Below are 20,738 nucleotides of genomic sequence, written 5' to 3'. Positions count from 1 at the left end.
GAACACACTTTCGTACTTGAATTAAGCTACGGTCTCAAGGTTTGAATGTCGAATTTCAAAATGATAAATATATTTACCACGAAATTGCTTTTGTGACTAGGAAACTCATCGGCTGTAATAGAGTAGATCGTCGACGGATAAATTAGCAATTTTCTGATTAATATATTTGGAAAAACATTAGTAAGATCAACAACATACACTAATGCAGGTGAGGGAACTCAAAAAGACGTCCGTGTCATCCCCACCTTGGGCGTCGCGGCAAGCGCGCGGCTGGGGCCTGGTGCGGCGGAGCGAGGGCCAGTGTATTTTTTGACAGATCTGACCCCTTTAATTGACTTGAGGCACATTTAGACTCTGGGGGACACTAATTCTAAATCTGCCCCCCCCCCCCCCGGGGGGGGGGGGGGGGGTCGGCGCAATATAGCATGGCGCCGAACTTGTACATGTCGGCCCCATACTAAACAGGAGGTCCTATCTAGCACTCTTTGCGGCAAAATGTCGACCGCATGCAGTGGGTCTCCCGATTGGGACGGGCCATGTCGCTAGCAACCAGTACCCAATGAAAAAAATGCAGCGCTTAAAAAAATAAAAGATTGCGCTAAGCAGGGTTCAAACATGGCACTGGACACTTCAAAGAAGTACCTAGCTAGTCGAGCTGGAGAGCTACCTGGTTCATAACGCAGCTCAAAATATTAAGAACAAAACCGAGCGCACATCCAAACCTTTTTCATAATTTGTACGCAAAACGTTATTTTGAGAACAAAAACATGAAGGTTGTATGAAACAGCAAACACTTATAAAAATGTTGCATAAGAATTGAAAAAGTCAAACAATTCGAAAAATGCAAACAATTTTTGCAAACGAATTTTTTTAGTAAAATCCCCCACAAATAGAAAACGTGAATGTTTCTTCGAAACCAGAACATTTTTCAAATACGAAAACATTTTTTGGATATGTAAACATTTTTTTTAAATGGGAACATTTTTTGAAACTCCCAAACAATACATGAAAACATGATTTTTTTTAAAACTTGTGTAAATATTTCGAAACTCCCAAACAAAAATTCGAACATGAACTCTTTTTGGAATTTGCGAACAATTCATTAAAAGGAAATATTTAAAGAAACTCCCAACCAAATTAGAAAACATGAACATATTTTATAATATGGGAACATTTTTGTAAAATCTCCCCAAAAAAGAAACTTGAATGGTTTTTCGAAACCATAACATTTTTAAAATTCAAAAACAATTTTTGGTACACGAACATATTTTGAAACTCCCGAACAAAACTTGAAAACATGAACAATTTTTAAAACTTGCTTACATACTTTGAAACTCCAAAACAAAATACAAAAAATGATTGAATTATGTTTTTGAGATACTACAAGTGATCGAGTGAGAGTCAACGATCGAGCGGGCGGGAGTGAGCGAGCATTGCTGTGACGCAGTGGCGTTGGGTTCGCAACCTAGCGATGAAGGATGTGTTTGGTAGCAGTTTTCATCATAGCATTGTTGTTCCACTTTAAGACGTGCCAACTCTAGACATGTTGAATACATGTATTTATTGTTATTTGGTAGCAGCGTATGTGTTCAGACATTTTAAGCTGAGATTTTATTTGGTAGCCTACATGCGTTTAGACGAATTTTTGTGAATTCCAAATAGTTTTTTCCAATGGAGAACAAAAGTTTTAAAACGGAACAAAAATTAAAAAACATTTCGGAATTCTTTTTCTAATAAATAATTAATTTTCGGAATTTTGTTTTTTGAAGACAGGAACACATTTAGAAATTCTAAACATCTTTCAAAGAAATAAGTAATTTTGAAATTCTGAACATTTTTTTTAAAATAAGAAAAATTATAAATTTTGAATACTTTTTTAAAAATTATTGAAAATTGAACATTTGTTGAAAATGTAAACAAATATTGAAATTCAGGACATCTTTTGAGAATTTCAATTATTTTTGATATTCCAATCATTTTTTTTAGGATCGGTGCGAGCATGGCTACCTTCATGCATCCTATCTGAACGTGTTCAACTCAACATAGTTGAAAGGCCTTTTTTCATGAAATGAGCATAATCGAGTCCATACATCCTGTCAAACAGTCAAAAATAAACCGAAACTTTTAAACCCATGCACATTCCCCTACCAAACACACGCAGCGAGGCGAGGAACACCCGGAAACACAAGATAGGGAAAACACCTCGGTCCGCACCCCACACACCGTCTCCTCCGGCGGCTTCACAGTCACAGTCACAGCCGTGCCGTCCCACAACTTCCTCGCCTCGCGGGCATCGGCAGTCCTTGCGGGGCCTCCAGCGACACGGAGATCGGGGGAGTAGCAGCCTCGTGTCAGCTCTGACCAGCAGCGACGGGCTGGTCGTACGTATGCCCACCAGGTGTTCGACGAAATGCCGAGGCGTCGTGACAGAGCCATCTATAGCGCCGAGGGCTCCGCGGTTTGGTAGTTTGCGGAAGGATAACTTGATCCAACTGAGAATGCATCACCTAATGCTTATACCATACCAATGGATCTCTCACAATGGTGGCAAGCTTCCTCTCTTACAGGAACGCAACTTGTGTTACAAAGGCAAGTCGTTTCATATCTATCTATCTTTTGGCTCTTGTTCTGGTTCGTCTTATTAGACCGCTCCGCGGACTTTGTCTTGCTTTATTCATGAGTCGAAAAGCAACAACTGTCCAGCAAATACAAGATCGAGGACCCTGGAGTACAAGGGAAATGCGGGAAAACACGCCAAATATACGAGCATGGATCAGGAGGAAAAGATAAAAAGAAAAATGAAAACGAGACCAAGTTAGTCATCAGTCTTCAGCGGAGCAACCATCGGTTTGCGGATATTTTGGCCACAGACATTTGCATCTTGGCCTGCAGATTATCTAACAGTTGGAAGTAGGCAAATCTCCAGATCTTCTCAAATAACAAGATGACAAAGACCATCCAAAGTCCGGTGACAAACCCTGCAGCCAGCCCGAGATACAAATCTCTGTTATTTGTATTGTTACCTTCATGGTGATCTTCAGTCACCTCTGGTCGTGAGCAGCTCATGGATAGAGGAGGCCCACATAGATAGTTGTTGCCGATGTATATAGATTCTGCATCAGACAGTGTCTGTAGCTGACTTCCTGAGGGTATTCTTCCAGAAAGATTATTATATGATAGATTTAAGTGGCTCAGTGTTGTTATCGCTGACAGACTCCAAGGTATTTCACCAGATAGCTCGTTGAATGAGAGATCAAGTGATTCCAATGCTTTCAGCAGGCCAATATTGTCCGGAATCTTTCCAGTGAACTGATTATGGGAAATATTCAAAAGATTCAGCCCGGAAAGGGATGCTATTTCTTCCGGAATCTCTCCAAGTAGATTATTGCAGGACAAATCAAGGCCTACCATATATACAATTGCACTGGTATAATAAAGCTGTTGACCTTTTGTTACTATTTGTCGGCTGTCGTCATATTTTATCGCACTTCCAATTTGAACATCCAATACCATCAATCCGAACCAACTCTTCAAGGGGTTATCAGATCTTACTTTGCTATATTGAGCCATTGCTTTTAAGTTGGCCAAACCACAGGGTATAGCTCCTGATATTCTATTATTTGAAAGGTCCAAGAACTGGAGATGCACTTGTTCTGTTAGTTCAAGTGGAATAGAACCAGAGAACTGTTGAAATTTGGAGGTGGGCCTTAGGCCCACTAGAGAATTTCAGAAAATCTACAAGGGCCCATGTAGGTGGTGGCATGGCAAGGTGGTGGGAGTTTAGTCCCACCCCGCTAGTGGAGGAGAGTTTGGACCCCTTTATAAGGGTCTCTCTTCCACATGCTATTGGAGAGTGAGAAGAGAAGGTGCCCTCGCGCACTCCTCCTCCGCCGCCCGCCTCGCCGCGGGTTGCGGGAATGAGCCGAGCCGAGCTCATACCTACGCGCGGTCAGAAACGGAGAATACGTAACGGATAAGGCACGATCCGAGACGTCGGATCGTAATCGTTACCGACTCAGCCCACGTCTCTCCACCCGAGCCGCCTTTATAAGCGTGCGATCGCCTACCCTAGCCGTCACGAAATCAGATCACATCTGCCTCACGCGTTCGCCGACGACTCCGTCCCGTTTACCGCGCCTACCCTAGCCGTCACGAAATCAGATCACATCTGCCTCACCGCCGACGACTCCGTCCCGTTTACCGCGCCTACCCTAGCCGTCACGAAATCAGATCACATCTGCCTCACGCGTTCGCCGGCGACTCCGTCCCGTTTACCGCGTACACGGTCGACGGGAGAGCAGGCCTCCGAAACCTCGCCTCTCCAGTTCCTGTACGGGAGAGGGGCGATTAGGTTTTTGGGGAGCGATCACGGGACTGCTCGCCTCCGTCCGTCTGCTTCGTCTACGTCCGCGTCGCCCTCGTCATCGCCATGTCTTCACCAAGCGAAGCTGATCGTCTCCGCGAGGAAGCCGAGAAGAAGACGGCAGAGGATACTGCCTCTGCAGCCGCTGCTGCTGCTACGGCCAACTGGCCGATTGGAGGGTATGACTCGTTTATCCTCTTGTCCGTATTTATTCTAGCAGTACTAGTTGTTTGCATAAATGTATCCACTATATGCGTAGTATGTGCTAGGTTAACTCAGGATCAGTATGTCATTAGTCTAGTCAATGCCATGCTAGTTATTATTTTGTGGATTAATCTACTCGGAAAATTGCCTATTTACTCAACAATCCAAAAACCTAATGTCTGTAGGAATTTTTCGAATAATGGTTTTGCTGCTGCACTGAAACCGGATAAGTTTACCGGTACTTTTTTCAAGCGTTGGCAAACGAGAACCACCTTATGGCTCACGGCTATGAACGTGTTCTGGGTAGCCGGTGTCACTCCTACGGAAACTATCACTCCTGAACAGGAGAAGATGTTTAAGGAGGCCACCGTCCTATTCCTTGGAGCAGTCATTAGCGTGATCGGAGATAAGCTGGTTGATGCATATTTACATATGCATGTTGCCAAGGACTTGTGGGAGGCGCTCGAATCTAAATTCGGGGCCACCGATGCTGGGAGTGAGATGTATGTTATGGAGCAGTTCCACGATTACAAGATGGTTGACAACCGTTCTGTATTGGAACAAGCTCATGAGATAATATGCATAGCTAAGGAACTTGAGGTTCTTAAGTGCAATTTGCCGGGCAAGTTTGTCGCGGGCTGTATAATTGCTAAGCTCCCTAATTCCTGGAGGAACTTTGCTACTACTCTGAAACATCAGAGGCGTGAGTTCTCAGTAGAGGACATCATCGGCCATCTGAGTGTTGAGCAGAACTCGAGAGCAAAGGACTCCAATGGAAAAGCGGTGGAAAGCTCTTCTGCTGCCAATATGGTACATCAGAGGAACTTCAATTCTCACAAGCCCAAGGGAAAGAACTCTGTCCAACAGAATACCGACTTCAATAAGAAGGGGAAGAAGCCCTTCAAGAAGAATAAGAAGGGAGATGGTTGCTATACTTGTGGTTCAGAGGAACATTGGGCGAACAAATGCCCAAACAAGTACAAGAAGCCGGCGCAGGACTCCAAGTCTGCAAACATGATTGTGGGCAACAATGAAAGTGGTGCATCTGGGTACGGTAATTTACTTACTGTATTTACAGTTTGTCAGTCCACCGATTGGTGGGTGGACACGGGTGCAGATATTCATGTGTGTGCTGACTTGTCATTGTTCTCTTCTTATCAGGCCACCGGTCGCGGGTCCGTATTGATGGGGAATGGCGCGAGTGCTTCTGTTCTTGGTGTTGGCACGGTCGATCTGAAGTTTACTTCGGGAAGGATCGTGCAGCTGAAGAACGTGCAGCATGTCCCCGCCATCAAGAAGAATCTCGTTAGTGGCTCCCTTCTGTGTAGAGAAGGGTTTAAGTTGGTGTTCGAGTCTAATAAAGTAGTAGTTACGAAATATGGACTTTTCGTTGGAAAAGGTTATGAATGCGGAGGTCTGTTCCGTCTTTCTCTAGCAGATTTTTGTAATAAAGTCGTGAACAATATTCATTCGAGTGTTAATGAATCTGAAGTTTGGCATTCACGTCTTTGTCACATAAGTTTCGGTGTTATGTCGCGGCTAGCAAAACTGAATTTAATCCCAACTTTCACTTTAGCCAAAGGTTCTAAGTGCCACTCGTGTGTGCAAGCAAAGCAACCTCGCAAGCCTCACAAGGCTGCAGAGGAGAGACACTTGGCACCATTAGAACTCATACATTCTGATCTTTGTGAGATGAATGGTGTGTTGACTAAAGGTGGAAAGAAATACTTCATGACATTGATAGATGATTCCACTAGATTTTGCTATGTGTATCTGTTAAATACTAAAGATGAGGCTCTACACTACTTTAAAATCTATAAGGCAGAAGTTGAGAATCAACTTGAAAAGAAAATTAATCGAGTCCGGTCTGATCGTGGTGGAGAGTACTTCTCAAACGAATTTGATTCATTTTGTGCGGAACACGGCATTATTCATGAGAGGACGCCTCCCTATTCACCCCAGTCAAACGGGGTTGCCGAGCGGAAAAACCGTACTCTAACTGATTTGGTTAACGCCATGTTAGATACATCGGGTTTATCCAAGGCATGGTGGGGGGAGGCTATATTGACCGTGTGTCATGTCCTGAATAAAGTTCCTACAAAAGATAATGAGGTCACTCCCTACGAGGAGTGGTCAAAGAGAAGGACGACACTCTCGTACTTACGTACTTGGCGAAAGTCAATGTACCGATTCCCAAGAAGCGTAAGCTTGGACCAAAGACTGTGGATTGCGTTAATTTGGGATACGCTAAGAATAGCGTAGGCTATAGATTTCTAGTAGTGAAATCTGAGGTACCTGACGTGAAGGTCGGTACAATAATGGAGTCAAGGGATGCTACATTCTTTGAGGATATATTTCCCATGAGAGATATGCAAATCACTTCTAGACAGGAATCTGAGATAACTCCTGAGCCTGCCATTCCTATGGAATATTATGAACAAACACATGATGATAATCCTGAGGAGGATGACGAGGAAGCCCGTGGTAGGGGCAAGAGACAAAGGACTGCAAAGACCTTTGGTGATGATTTCTTCGTATACCTCGTGGATGATAATCCCACTTCTATTTTAGAAGCGTATGCTTCTCCAGATGCTGATTACTGGAAAGCTGCGGTCCGTAGCGAGATGGATTCCATCATGGCTAACGGGACATGGGAAATCACTGATCGTCCCTATGGTTGCAAACCATTGGGATGCAAGTGGGTGTTCAAAAAGAAGCTTAGGCCCGATGGTACGATTGAAAAGTACAAGGCTAGGCTTGTGGCCAAGGGCTATGCCCAGAAAGAAGAGGAAGATTTCTTCGATACTTATTCACCTGTGGCTAGACTGACCACCATTAGAGTACTACTCTCATTGGCGGCCTCTCATGGTCTTCTCGTTCATCAAATGGACGTTAAGACGGCTTTCCTGAATGGAGAGCTAAATGAGGAAATCTATATGCAACAGCCAGATGGCTTTGTGATAGAAGGTCAGGAAGGAAAGGTGTGTAAGTTGCTTAAATCTTTATATGGTCTGAGACAAGCACCTAAGCAATGGCATGAGAAGTTTAATACAACTCTGACATCTGTTGGCTTCGTTGTTAATGAAGCTGACAAATGTGTATACTATCGCCATGGTGGGGGCGAAGGAGTTATATTGTGCTTGTATGTTGATGATATACTGATATTTGGAACCAACCTCAAAGTAATTGAGGAGGTTAAGTCTTTTCTGTCTCAAAACTTTGAGATGAAGGACCTTGGGGTGGCTGATGTTATCTTGAACATCAAGCTGTTGAGAGATGATGAGGGTGGGATTACACTTCTGCAATCCCACTATGTTGACAAGATTTTGAGTCGCTTTGGATATTCAGACTGCAAAATTTGTCAAACACCATATGATCCTAGTGTGCTTATTCGAAAGTTTAAAGGCACAACTATAGATCAATTGAGATTCTCTCAAATTATCGGTTCACTTATGTACCTAGCTAGCGCAACGAGGCCTGACATCGCGTTTTCTGTGAGCAAACTTAGCCGGTTTGTTGCAAACCCGGGCGATGTTCATTGGCGTGCTGTTGAAAGAATTATGCACTACTTGAAAGGTACTGTCAACCACGGGCTTCACTATACGGGATTCCCATCGGTACTTGAAGGGTATAGTGACGCGAATTGGATCTCTGATGCTGATGAGATGAAGGCCACTACTGGGTATATGTTTACTCTTGGGGGTGGTGCTGTTTCCTGGAAGTCTTGCAAGCAAACGATCTTAACAAGATCGACAATGGAAGCAGAATTAACAGCATTAGACACATCTGGTGTCGAAGCAGAATTTCTTCGAGATCTTTTGATGGACTTACCTGTGGTTGAGAAGCCGGTTCCGGCTATCCTTATGAACTGCGATAATCAGACGGTTATTGTTAAAGTGAAGAGTTCAAAGGACAATATGAAGTCCAACAAACATATAAGAATGAGATTGAAGGCTGTCAGACGTTTGAGAAACTCCGGAGTGATAGCGTTGGATTATATCCAAACGGCTAAGAATCTGGCAGATCCCTTTACTAAAGGGCTATCACGTGTTGTGATAGATAGTGCATCGAGGGAGATGGGTATGAGACCCACATGAGTTGCCATGGTAGTAACCCAACCTATATGATCGGAGATCCCGTGAAGTAGGACCTGGGAAAACAAGCCAGTGGTGAACTGAGGAGAGTAACTTTACTAACCCACTCCGTTGGAGATGCAATACTCTCGGATACTGTATGGTAGGATAACTACTGTCTTAATGTGTTCTAAAGCTTATATGTAAGCGAGATGCTGTCCTACAGAGCGATCTTTGGAGGAACACACCTATATGAGCTTGACTGCTGGTCACAGTCTATGAGGTTTGGGTGATCTCTAGTAAACTCATGAATAGGCCAGGAGTGTGACTAATATGCTCCACCCGAGGGGTCACCTTCGGCAGTCTAGTACCAGTAAGACTTGTGGTGAAGCTCTTTTACGCCAAGCTGACAATTCAAGGCATAGTCCATTGTTCAGTTGTAAAGGAGTGTAGCTACTTGTTCTAGGTGAAGCTCAACATTAATAGGTCTTCACTGAAATGCTGGTATATTAAAACAGTGATTGGAACGAGGGAACACGATGTGCCCTTGAGATCTGGTGGGGGATTGTTGAAATTTGGAGGTGGGCCTTAGGCCCACTAGAGAATTTCAGAAAATCTACAAGGGCCCATGTAGGTGGTGGCATGGCAAGGTGGTGGGAGTTTAGTCCCACCCCGCTAGTGGAGGAGAGTTTGGACCCGTTTATAAGGGTCTCTCTTCCACATGCTATTGGAGAGTGAGAAGAGAAGGTGCCCTCGCGCACTCCTCCTCCGCCGCCCGCCTCGCCACGCCTCGTCACGACGCGCCGCGGGAATGAGCCGAGCCGAGCTCATACCTACGCGCTTATTTTTGCCGGTCAGAAACGGAGAATACGTAACGGACAAGGCACGATCCGAGACGTCCACCCGAGCCGCCTTTATAAGCGTGCGATCGCCTACCCTAGCCGTCACGAAATCAGATCACATCTGTCTCACGCGTTCGTTCCTTGAACTGCTGCTGCCGCCGGCGACTCCGTCCCGTTTACCGCGTACACGGTCGACGGGAGAGCAGGCCTCCGAAACCTCGCCTCTCCGGTTCCTGTACGGGAGAGGGGCGATTAGGTTTTTGGGGAGCGATCACGCGACTGCTCGCCTCCGTCCGTCTGCTTCGTTTACGTCCGCGTCGCCCTCGTCATCGCCATGTCTTCACCAAGCGAAGCTGATCGTCTCCGCGAGGAAGCCGAGAAGAAGACGGCAGAGGATACTGCCTCTGCCGCCGCTGCTGCTGCTACGGCCAACTGGCCGATTGGAGGGTATGACTCGTTTATCCTCTTGTCCGTATTTATTCTAGCAGTACTACTTGTTTGCATAAATGTATCCACTATATGCGTAGTATGTGCTAGGTTAACTCAGGATCAGTATGTCATTAGTCTAGTCAATGCCATGCTAGTTATTATTTTGTGGATTAATCTACTCGGAAAATTGCCTATTTACTCAACAAGAACATATTATGCCGTAACAACAGAAAAGACAAATATGGCAATTTCCCTGATGTCCACGTTGGCAGCTCTCCTTCGAACTTGTTGTGGGAAGATCAAGTAGTATCAAAAGTGGACCGTATTGCAAGAATTCAGGGAATTTTCCAGACAGGTTGTTGTTGTGCAAGATCAGAGCCGACAACAGCATGTTTCCGAGATGTACTGTTGTGTTCAGTTCTTCCTTATCATCTCTACCTTTTGAACATTTGGGAAGTTGTCCTACTAGAAGGTTTTCTGAAAGATCCAACACTCTCATATACTGCAGTTGACATATGTATATATATTGGAATTGTTCCATTGATATGGTTTGCGAACAATACAAGCTCTTGAAGCATCGGAGCTCCAAAGTCTTGGGGAAGTGGTCCTGATAAAGAGTTCTTGGAGATATCTAAGAACACTAACGATTCTGGTAGCAGTGGCAGCAAACCTGTAAAGCCATTTGAGTTGAGGTCAAGCATTTGTGCAGAAATCATAAATTCCAGTGTTGCTGGCAGCCGGCCACTTATTTGATTACAAGAGATATTTACAGATGCAACATTGGAGAATACGGTCCAAAACCAATCAGGAAGAAGATCAATTATGCCTGCATCTGAAATGTCAAGTTCGAAAATATTTTTCTGTCCTTCAAGCCACAATGGAAAATGAGGCCCCATTTTTGTATTTGCAAAATGATCCACTTCCAGGTTAAATGCGGGGATCCAGTTTGAGCTGATAGTGATGTGTACAGGGTTGTGAGATAAACTCAGTTCCATCAAGTACACTCGACTTGCAAAATGTTCCTCTGATACAGAACCATTCAACTGGTTGTTGTTTAGAAACAATGACCGTAGATTAGTCATCTCGCCAATTCCCAAAGGTATTGACCCCACAAGCCTATTATCAGAGAGTTGAAGATCAGTTAAATTTTTCCACTGTTTAATACTGCTTGGAATCGTCCCAGTAAGGTTTGTGGCAGACAGATCTAAGGACCGCAATTTACTCTTTGTTCACCCAGGAAACCCATCCAAAAATTCTGAAATATCCTTCCCAATCTCATTCGATTGCAGCTCTAGCCAGCTCAGGTTGCACAGTATTTTAAACAGTTCAGATTTTACACCTGAGAGGTAATTGCCACCTAGCTTCAGTGTCTCAAGAGATGTCATGTTTCCGATTGCATCTGGAAGCTGGCCAACTATTTTGTTACTTGAAAGGTCAAGTTCCTTGATGACGAGAACATCCCAGAACCAATAGGTTGGATTCAATGTGTCAATTCTGTTGCTATATAGATCAAGCACCTGAAGTGAACTCAGATTTGAATGCAGTATGGGTTCATGTTGTAAACTGAGCCCACATTGACTGAGTTGAAGGACTTCCAGCGAAGGAAGAAGGGTGACCACCCGAACCCAATCAGGAATAGTGCTGAGGTTTACTCCACTCATGTCAAGTGATCTTAGTGAACCAAGGCGAGATAACCATGATATGTCATAAGAATGCAAAAGAGTATCGGAGAAAACAGTGGCCTCAAGGCTAAGGTGGAGCAACCTAGAGAGGTTACCAAGTTGAGGCGGCACTCCCCCATCGAAATTCATGCAAGCAAGGTTCAGATATGTCAAGCTCTTGATGGAGCCTAAGAATTTTGGTATGGGCACACCTACTCCCCCAAGGCTGTTTCCACTTAGATCAAGATGGTTCAGGTACTGTAAAGCAAGCAAAGACGAACTTATCTTCCCTTGCAATCCGCCGGATTCCCCAAGAGGCATGCAGCAAACAAAATTCTCACCGTCTTATTACGGAGGCTGAGCTTGATGACATGGCCTGTCCGGTTGTCGCAAGTGACACCGCTCCACTGGCAGCAGTCATGACCTCTCCAGGAGTCCAGTCGTTTTGCAGGGTCACTTGTCATGCCGGTTTTGAAGGAGAGCAGCGCCGCCATCTCAGCCGCGATGCAGCTCCTGTTGGACGTTTCTCCGGCATAGGAAGAGGAGGTGGCCATGGACATGGTGGTGGTTGCTAGGACGATTAGAAGGCAGCTGGCTGCACCCGAGGCAGATCATGTTGCTGTGGCCATTGTGTTATTTCTTTGCTAGGCTAGAAAGGAAGCCCAGGGAATGTATACGGTGAATTGCTTGACGCGAGAGGTTGGAAATTCCTCTCCTTCAGTCGCATCGCAGTGAATGTGTCCTCACAGTATCCGTCGAACGGAGGGTCAAGTAAGAGTAGTATCACGAAGGGGATGATTATGTCGCGAAAAGGAAAGAAGGAATCTGTACAACGGACATTCGGAAATAGTAGTGCCTGTAGCTATCAATCAGTTTCAGTGATCAATGAACAAGAGGAAGAAATGTGTGTTGTGTATTGTGGGAACCATCAGCAATCAGGACTTGGCCTGCTTTGCCTTGTAATTACCGGGACCCAGTTCCGAATCTTCTATCGTGATTTTCTGTTGAACCATTCATGTCCAATCAATGTCAGGTGTGGATCTACTAGCCTTTTCTTCCATGAAGGCATGCCATTATTTTCCCTCTATCACACTCATTTTTTCTTGCATTTTACAATCACAGAGGAAGGGTCATCTCACGTATGTTTGAAGGTGGACAAATGGCCTGTTTTCCCTCACAAACTAAGCTTTAATGCTAAGTGAGTTCTCAAAATCTGCTCAAGTTTCCAACATGTGTAATCGTCTTTCTCTTGATTGTGTGTGGGGGAACCCTATTTGACGCTCACTGGATCAAATTGCTGGCGATTTGCAGAGGGAGGCATCGAGCCAAGGTGAGTTGGGCTGGCCCATTGGTCTTGGGAACCTTCTGGGAGGTTCCTGTCCGGCCTTTTACTTTTTTTCCTTGTTTTCTTTTTAAAAAATCTTAAGAAATTTCATTTTTTTATATTTTTGTTAAGAATGTTCAATTCTTTTAAAAATCTTTTGGAATTTTAGAAACGTTCAGAATTTCAAAAAATGTTCAGCTTTTTCAGAAAAAGATCAAATCTGTAAAAAAATGATCACATCTCAAAATTTGTAAAAATCTTCAGTATTTTAAAAACTCGCCTGAAGACCAAAAAAAAAACCGATTGCTACAGTGTACAGCTCATGTCCGGCTCAAGAGAGGATGGAAAATCAGACTGAATGTTTTTACGGTAGCAATTGTGAATCTTTTCTTTTTTGACCGAAGACGTGCCTTTTATTTTTAGTGGATATACTACCCCTTTATTCATTAATCAAAGAGACACACACACCAAATAAAATTCTCAGCGTCTTCGATGAAGGCATCGCGGAGATTAAAGAGCTTGACTATGTGGCATGTCTGGTTGTCACACGTAACACCGCTCCACTGGCAGCAATGTCATGGCCTCTCCACTGGCAGCAGTCATGGCCTCTCCACGAGCCCAGGCGTTTAGCAGGATCACTTGTCATGCCACTTTTGAAGGAGAGCAGTGCCGCCCTCTCAGGCGCGGCACAGCTCCTGTTGGATGTTTCTCCGTCATAGGAAAATTCCACGTCCATGCCTAGAATGATGCGGTTGGACAAAATTAGATCGTGGCATTTGGTGTAAGATAAGCATTATACCGATGCGAATCTGCAACTTTTCTGGGCTGATTTGATGAAGCAAGCGTTAGACAGAAAAGAGCCCGCATTTTCGGCAGTGGGACGAGATCGAATATGCAGAAGTGAACTAGCGGCCCAGCCATGCCACCATGGCGCGACGGCGGCAGACTGGCCGCTTGGGATAGAGATGGATAAGGAACGGAGACGGAGGAGGGAGAAGGATTTCTCTGGGATTTGGGGATATCACAGTCACGGGGAAATGCACGTTTTTATTTACCAGAAGAGCATCAAGTTTAGCATGACAACATCCACGACTATACCACAGCGCTCATTTGTTTGTTCTTCAGACATACCACAGCGCTCATTTGTTTTCGTCATGTTCCACGACTGATCTCAGCATGGAATTTTCAAAAGAGATTGTTATACAATTAGGTGCATGACATAGTATATGCTGACACGTTACCTGTATAAAATATCGCAAAGATCACTTTATATATATATATATATATATACAGTCACTGCTACAATTGCACAAGAAAAGTCAGGAGTGAAGGTGACTGTTGAAGTGTTGATACACATACACAATAGCTATTCGTTTATAGCTTAATGTTTCAGTCACTATTCTGAGTTTCTGACCAGTCAACAGTAACTCCAGATCAGGCTGAGGGCATCGCCGGCAATGCCGGGGCGAGGGACATTCACGGCACTATTGGCCTTGAGGAGATTGGGCAGTATCTCCAGATCTGGCTGCTGGTGTCCCGCATCACCCTCTCCTCAGAGCCGGACACGCTCTCCTGGAAGTGGACAGCCAGCGGCAGCTACTCAGCCAGGTCCTGCTATCTAGTCACCTTCCACGGATCTATCACTTGCCGGTCCTGAAAGTTGATCTGGAAGGGTTGGGCGGCTTGGACCCCTCCGAAGGTCAAGTTCTTCCACTGGCTCGCTAATCAGGACCGCTGTTGGACTGCGGAGCGCCTTGCTCGCCATGGCCTAACGCATCACCCTCGGTGCCTTCTTTGCGACCAAGAACCGGAGACGATACAACACCTGCTGCTCTGTTGCCCATTCGCGAAGCAGACTTGGCACGGGATCATGTCTTGGCTGCGACTATCGGCACCTGTGCCCGACCAGGACGCCTCGCTGCAGGACTGGTGGCTACGCGCTCGCGATGCCACGCCTCACCCGCTCCGCAAAGCGCTGGCCTCGATTGCGCTTCTCGTGCCTTGGATGATCTGGAAGCATAGGAACGCGTGTGTATTTGACCATGTAACCCCATCGCTAGTTGAGCTCGCCGATGCGATCAAGGACGAGTCTAGGAATTGGGCGCAGGCAGGGGCTTAGGGTCACCCTGCCACTCTCCTGGGACGTACATTGATCTGGTTGTAACACCTTTGTACTAGCCTCCTAGGAGGTTGTCTCTCCCTCTTTTCAATACAATGAAACGCATAGTCTTTTGCGTTTTCTCGAAAAAAAAAAAACAATTGCACAAGAAAAGTCAGGAGTGAAGGTGACTGTTGAAGTGTTGATACACAATAGCTATTCGTTTATAGCTTAATGTTTCAGTCACTATTCTGAGTTTCTGACCAGTCAGCAGTACAGGGTGGATCCCAACTCAGACGTGGACAGCAGCTGATATGTCAACTCTTGACCACTTGGAAAGTTGGAAGTCAATCTACCCGGAATTCCAAGAACGTTGCATTATACAATCATCTGCTTCCGCAATCAAACATTCGTGGATGCTGGGTTCGTCAAAGCATAGTTTGCTTGTTATACCAAGGACTAGTACAACTATGTACATTCCACAGTTAGCCACCTTCACTAGCTAGTACTAACATCTTAGCCTGATCGATCAATGGATTGGCCGGCTCTCACCAGCTTCACGGCGGCCACAATCCTTCTCTTCCTACCGTTGAGTGCTTCCGACGATCGCCTTGTCCCCGGCAGGGCGCTGTCCCCGGGTAACTTCATCGTCTCCGATGATGGTGGATTCACCTTGGGCTTCTTCAGCCCCTCCAACTCCACTCCGACCAGCCTGTACCTAGGCATATGGTACACCAGCATCCCTGAGCTAACAGTCGTGTGGGTCGCCAATCGAGAAACCCCGGCCACCAACACCACTTCCTCTCCACCAACGGTCTCCCTCACCAACACCTCTAATCTGGTTCTCTCTGATGGTAATGGTGGCGGCCGTGTCCTTTGGACGACGACCAACGTGGCCACCGCCTTGGGCTCATCTACCTCAGCGGCAGTGCTTCTGAACACCGGCAACCTTGTTATTCGGTTGTCAAACGGCACCATGTTGTGGCAGAGCTTCGACCACCACACTGACACATTCCTCCCTGGCATGAAGCTACGGATAAAGAATAGCACATGGGGCACTGCCGAGCGTCTGGTGTCCTGGAAAGGCCCTAGCGACCCTTCGCTGGGGCGCTTCTCCTATGGCAGCGACCCGAACAGATCCCTCCAAGTATTCCTATGGGACGGTGGGCACCCGGTGTCTCGCAGCGCCCCATGGACAGGGTACCTAGTGATGAGCCAAAGCCAACAACAACTTGGGGGAGCAAAGAAAACTAACGTCAGCGATTTTATCATCTATGTGGCCTTCGTCGACAAGGACGATGATATGTACATCACCTACAGCCTCTCCGACGGCGCCCCGCGCACGAGGTTAGTGCTCACCTACTATGGCGAGTATCAACTCCAGAGTTGGAGCAGCAGGTCACCAGCGTGGGCTGTCCTTTGGAAGTGGCCGTCCGCTGAATGCAACCGCTACAACTACTGCGGCCCCAATGGATACTGCGATGAGACGGCCACAACGCCTGCCGTGCCAACATGCAAGTGTCTTGAAGGCTTTGAGCCGACTAACAGGGAGGAGTGGACTGCAGGCAGATTCTCGGCGGGGTGCCGAATGAAGAAGGCGCCGCGATGCAGTGATGGTTTCTTAGCCTTGTCAGGGATGAAGTCACCTGACAGGTTTTCTTCTGTGGGAGGGGACAGGAGTACATTCCAGGAGTGCACAGCAGAGTGCAGCCGCAATTGCTCGTGCGTGGCATACACGTTCAGCAACCTGAGCACCGGTAGGTCTGGAGGAGACGTGACCAGATGCTTAGTGTGGAATGGGGAGTTGGTTGACATAGGAAAGGTAGGGGAGGTCGGCGGCGAGACACTTTATCTCCGGCATGCAGGCATGGATGCAACAACTGGTATCAGATCTTAACTTCTCCCTCATTGTCCGACGGGTTTTGTTATTTCCCCATCGTTCTACAACTTGCTTTCTTTTCAATAACATGCTTCTAGTTTTATCATCCATTTTTGTGACAGTCAATATATTAATAGTTGAATGATCATGATCTTCTCGTCCCTTTTTTGTTCCACAATCTGATGTTTAATTAAGTTGGATGGTTGTTACATAACTTGGAAATACTTTCTTTTTTATACATAAAGCATTTAATTACTGTATATGTATTTTTCTTGCATAGGTAGAAGAAGAACAAAGAGAAAAGCAGTGAGGATTGTGTTGCCAGTTTTAAGCTCTAGTGTTCTGCTACTCATCTGTATCTTGCTTGCATGGTTAAATTTCAAAGGTACGTTTTCTTGACTCTGCTTAGTAAAACGTTATATTTTTTGCGGGGAAAGTAAAATGTTATATTTGACCACCTTATGGGAGCGTAAGTCTCACCACCCGAACTTGGACTGCATCATGCCATCATGTACCACCATAATATACCCTTAGACTACAGACTCTTATAAATCCCCTGAGTATATAAAAAGAGATCAAGTAACTTTTTAGATGGCTTAGAGCACAGTTTAACTACCCTGGGGAGTGATGCAAATATAACGTACAATCTAGTACTGTATGAAATAAGATGGAGTCCACATGTTAGAGAAAACACATTTTTTTGCTGCTACACCATGTCCGCCAGAACCCTTGCGCGTGTACAGAATGGGTCATGTCGATCATAGCGGTTTCCATCTTGCTGCTTTCCATATCATTGCAATCGCTGCTCGGAGATACTAGGTATTAAAGGGGTTAGCTTAGCTATATGCACTCTCTGCCACATGGTGGTAGAGACGCCTATTTCATTTGCTTCCATGAGTTCATAAATTGAAAATATTATATCAACATTATTAGGTAGGTTTCAAATATAACTCTTTTTCTTTGTTATGTATATGATGTGCTTATTAGAAGGGAAGTGATTGTTAACATTGTTGGAGCAGGCAAGAACAAAAAATGGAGAAAGCGAAATAAGATAAGTTTCGATGGTATGAATACCTATGATGAATTTGGAGAAGAAAACCCTCCCCATGATCAAGAGTTTCCATTTGTAAGATTAGAAGAAATTGTGCTGACAACCCACAATTTCTCCGAAACATGCATGATTGGACAAGGAGGCTTTGGTAAAGTATACAAGGTAACTCGTTGAATAGGTAGTTTCCTAATATTCATTCTAATAAGAAGAGCTACCTTTTTCATATCACAGTCAAATCTAATATTCACATTATATTCTCTAGGGAATGGTAGGTGGTCAAGAAGTTGCAATCAAGAGGCTAAGTAGAGATTCTCAACAAGGAACAAAAGAATTTAGAAACGAAGTAATTCTAATTGCCAAACTGCAACACAGAAACTTGGTTCGACTTCTTGGCTGTTGCAGTGAGGGAGATGAAAAGCTCCTAATATACGAGTATCTGCCTAATAAGAGCTTGGATGCTACCCTTTTTGGTACATATTCTAATAGTAAACCATGAATTCCTAAGACAAGTCAAAACATTTATTTGCTTACATTTGTTTTTTTAGATGACTCAAGAAAACTTTTGTTGGACTGGGAGATACGATTTAGTATAATCAAAGGGGTTGCAAGGGGACTAATGTATCTTCACGAAGATTCAAGGTTCACCATAATTCATAGAGATCTCAAAGTTGGAAATATTTTGTTAGATGCCGATTTGAAACCCAAGATAGCAGATTTTGGCATGGCAAGAATCTTTGGTGATAACCAGCAAAATGCAAATACCCAACGTGTTGTTGGAACATAGTGAGTATCCATTTGAAGAAAAATCATATTGATATTCCAAATTGAAATTTTATTAGATACCTCTTACAATTGAATTTCTCAAATAGTGGCTACATGGCTCCTGAGTATGCAATGGAAGGTGTCTTTTCTACCAAGTCTGATGTTTATAGCTTTGGCGTGTTACTACTGGAGGTTGTAACTGGTATAAGGAGAAACTCCATTAGTCAAACCATGGGATTCCCTAGCCTCACAGTTTATGTGAGCCTCCAAGACTTAACGTCAAGTTTTATTTCTAAACATGGATCAAATTTCCAAAGAATTTGTAGTTTTAAATACAGTATGAATAGGGATACTAATACAATGTTCTTGGTTTTTCAGTCATGGAATATGTGGAAGGAAGCGAAGACAGAGGAACTGCTAGACTCATGTATCATAAATACTTCACCGGTCGAAGTTTTGCTTTGCGTCCATGTAGCACTCTTGTGTGTCCAGGAGAACCCAGATGATAGGCCGCTCATGTCATCTGTTGTGTTCATCCTAGAGAATAGAATCACCACACTTACAACCCCCAGCCGCCCCGCCTACTTTGCACGACGAAGTGCTGAAATGGCTAATATCAGAAATGACATTCGGACTTCCACAAACAGTTTTACTGTTACTGAGATAGAGGGGCGATGAAGTGATGATTTTTAGTTTTAGATGTATAAAATGCTCTCGGAGGAAAATAAGTTGATGAATCAAACACTTCTGTAAAATGTATGGATCAGCAAAATAGTGATGTTTGAATGTGTTTTGTATTCTGGTTTGGTCTAGAAGTCCAGATAGCAGTCTCAGTTACAACGACAAGAATAAGATATTAAGACACTACTTTTTGTTTGTGAAATGAAGACACTGCTTGACAAAAAAGACTCTGAAGAAAATCACTTCGATGAAGGTGACCCTTACATTGGATACAAGTGATTAGGTAGTGGTGTTCTTGTCTACGCTTCTTGTTTTTGTGTTTACATGTAAAAAAGGTGCACAGTGACAAAATTAGGGTGCATAATCCTGTATATGTAAGACAAGCACGCTGGCTGATGTGAAAAGCATGCTTTCTTTGACGGCTTTGGAGTTTAACTTCAAGTCATTAGAGTGGCCGACAAATATGTGGTGCCATTTCCATTCAAGCACCAGCAGTATCTGCATGGTGATTTAGTCTGGTTCTTACTCTCTGAATGATTTTAGAAAGAAAATACAACAAATGACGAAGTACTAGAAATATTCAAATCAGCTCCCCAGAGCATATATCCCCGAGGTGAAACAAATGATGTTTTCTTGATGTAAAAAAATCTAAAAAAATTTACACTTATATGTTTTCTTATCCCGTATGTACATGTAAATTCTAATGCAAAAATATATGTTTTATGGCTTGTGCTTAAAATACAGATCAGGTGCTTTAGAAATTGCCTTTCTAGAGCACCCCATTTTTTCAAAGCACAACATATGCCATTTCTTAATGAAACTTCGCACGACGATGGAAAACACATAAATGTTTACTTTAGAAAGGAAATATTTTTTAAGTTTTTATTGTTTTTGGCAATTTCACTATTCATCAGGAGTGTACTAGGCTTTTTGCGGCACACAGTCCACCCTTCCATATTTTATAAAGTTTGAAAATATTCATTAATTTATCATGGAAACATTTTTGTAACTTGGAAACATCATGTGTGTCACAGCCCTACTTGGTTGTGATTGCATTCATGCATGCATTTTTTTTTTGAAATTGAAACGAGGAAGTGATCAAGCCCCAGGAACCAAATTTTGTTCAATAAGAAATATAAAAATTGCTTCAAAATGATCCAAGAAAATGTCCCTGGTTTTCTAATAAAATATTGGCATGATGAAAAAATGTCAACTATTATTTTGGGATTACAAAAACATTTATTTTGGACTCTTGAATTAATCAAGCAATTATTTGAAATGGAATTATATCTAGACGTCGCGAGGAGACACCCTTGAGCTCATCTGCCCCTGCTGCTCTCCCTCCTTCTGTTGCTCTTTCTCTCGCCCGGC

The 20,738-nt window shown here is 44.2% G+C and overlaps 1 protein-coding gene across 1 annotated transcript; it reads left to right on the top strand.

The window, feature by feature from the left end:
- Positions 1–15,526: 15,526 nt before the first annotated feature.
- Positions 15,527–16,891, top strand: LOC123397085 (S-locus-specific glycoprotein S13-like). Its single transcript, XM_045091770.1, has one exon. The coding sequence runs from the start codon at positions 15,527–15,529 to the stop codon at positions 16,889–16,891; it is 1,365 nt and encodes a 454-aa protein (XP_044947705.1).
- Positions 16,892–20,738: the final 3,847 nt, after the last annotated feature.

The sequence above is a fragment of the Hordeum vulgare genome, chromosome 5H, assembly GCF_904849725.1.
Source record: "Hordeum vulgare subsp. vulgare chromosome 5H, MorexV3_pseudomolecules_assembly, whole genome shotgun sequence".
NCBI lineage: Eukaryota > Viridiplantae > Streptophyta > Magnoliopsida > Poales > Poaceae > Hordeum > Hordeum vulgare.
This window is presented reverse-complemented; position numbering and strand designations above follow the sequence as displayed.

Coding starts and splice junctions, on each gene's coding strand:
- LOC123397085 (XM_045091770.1), top strand. CDS start 15,527: ATGGATTGGCCGGCTCTCACCAGCTTCACGGCGGCCACAATCCTTCTC.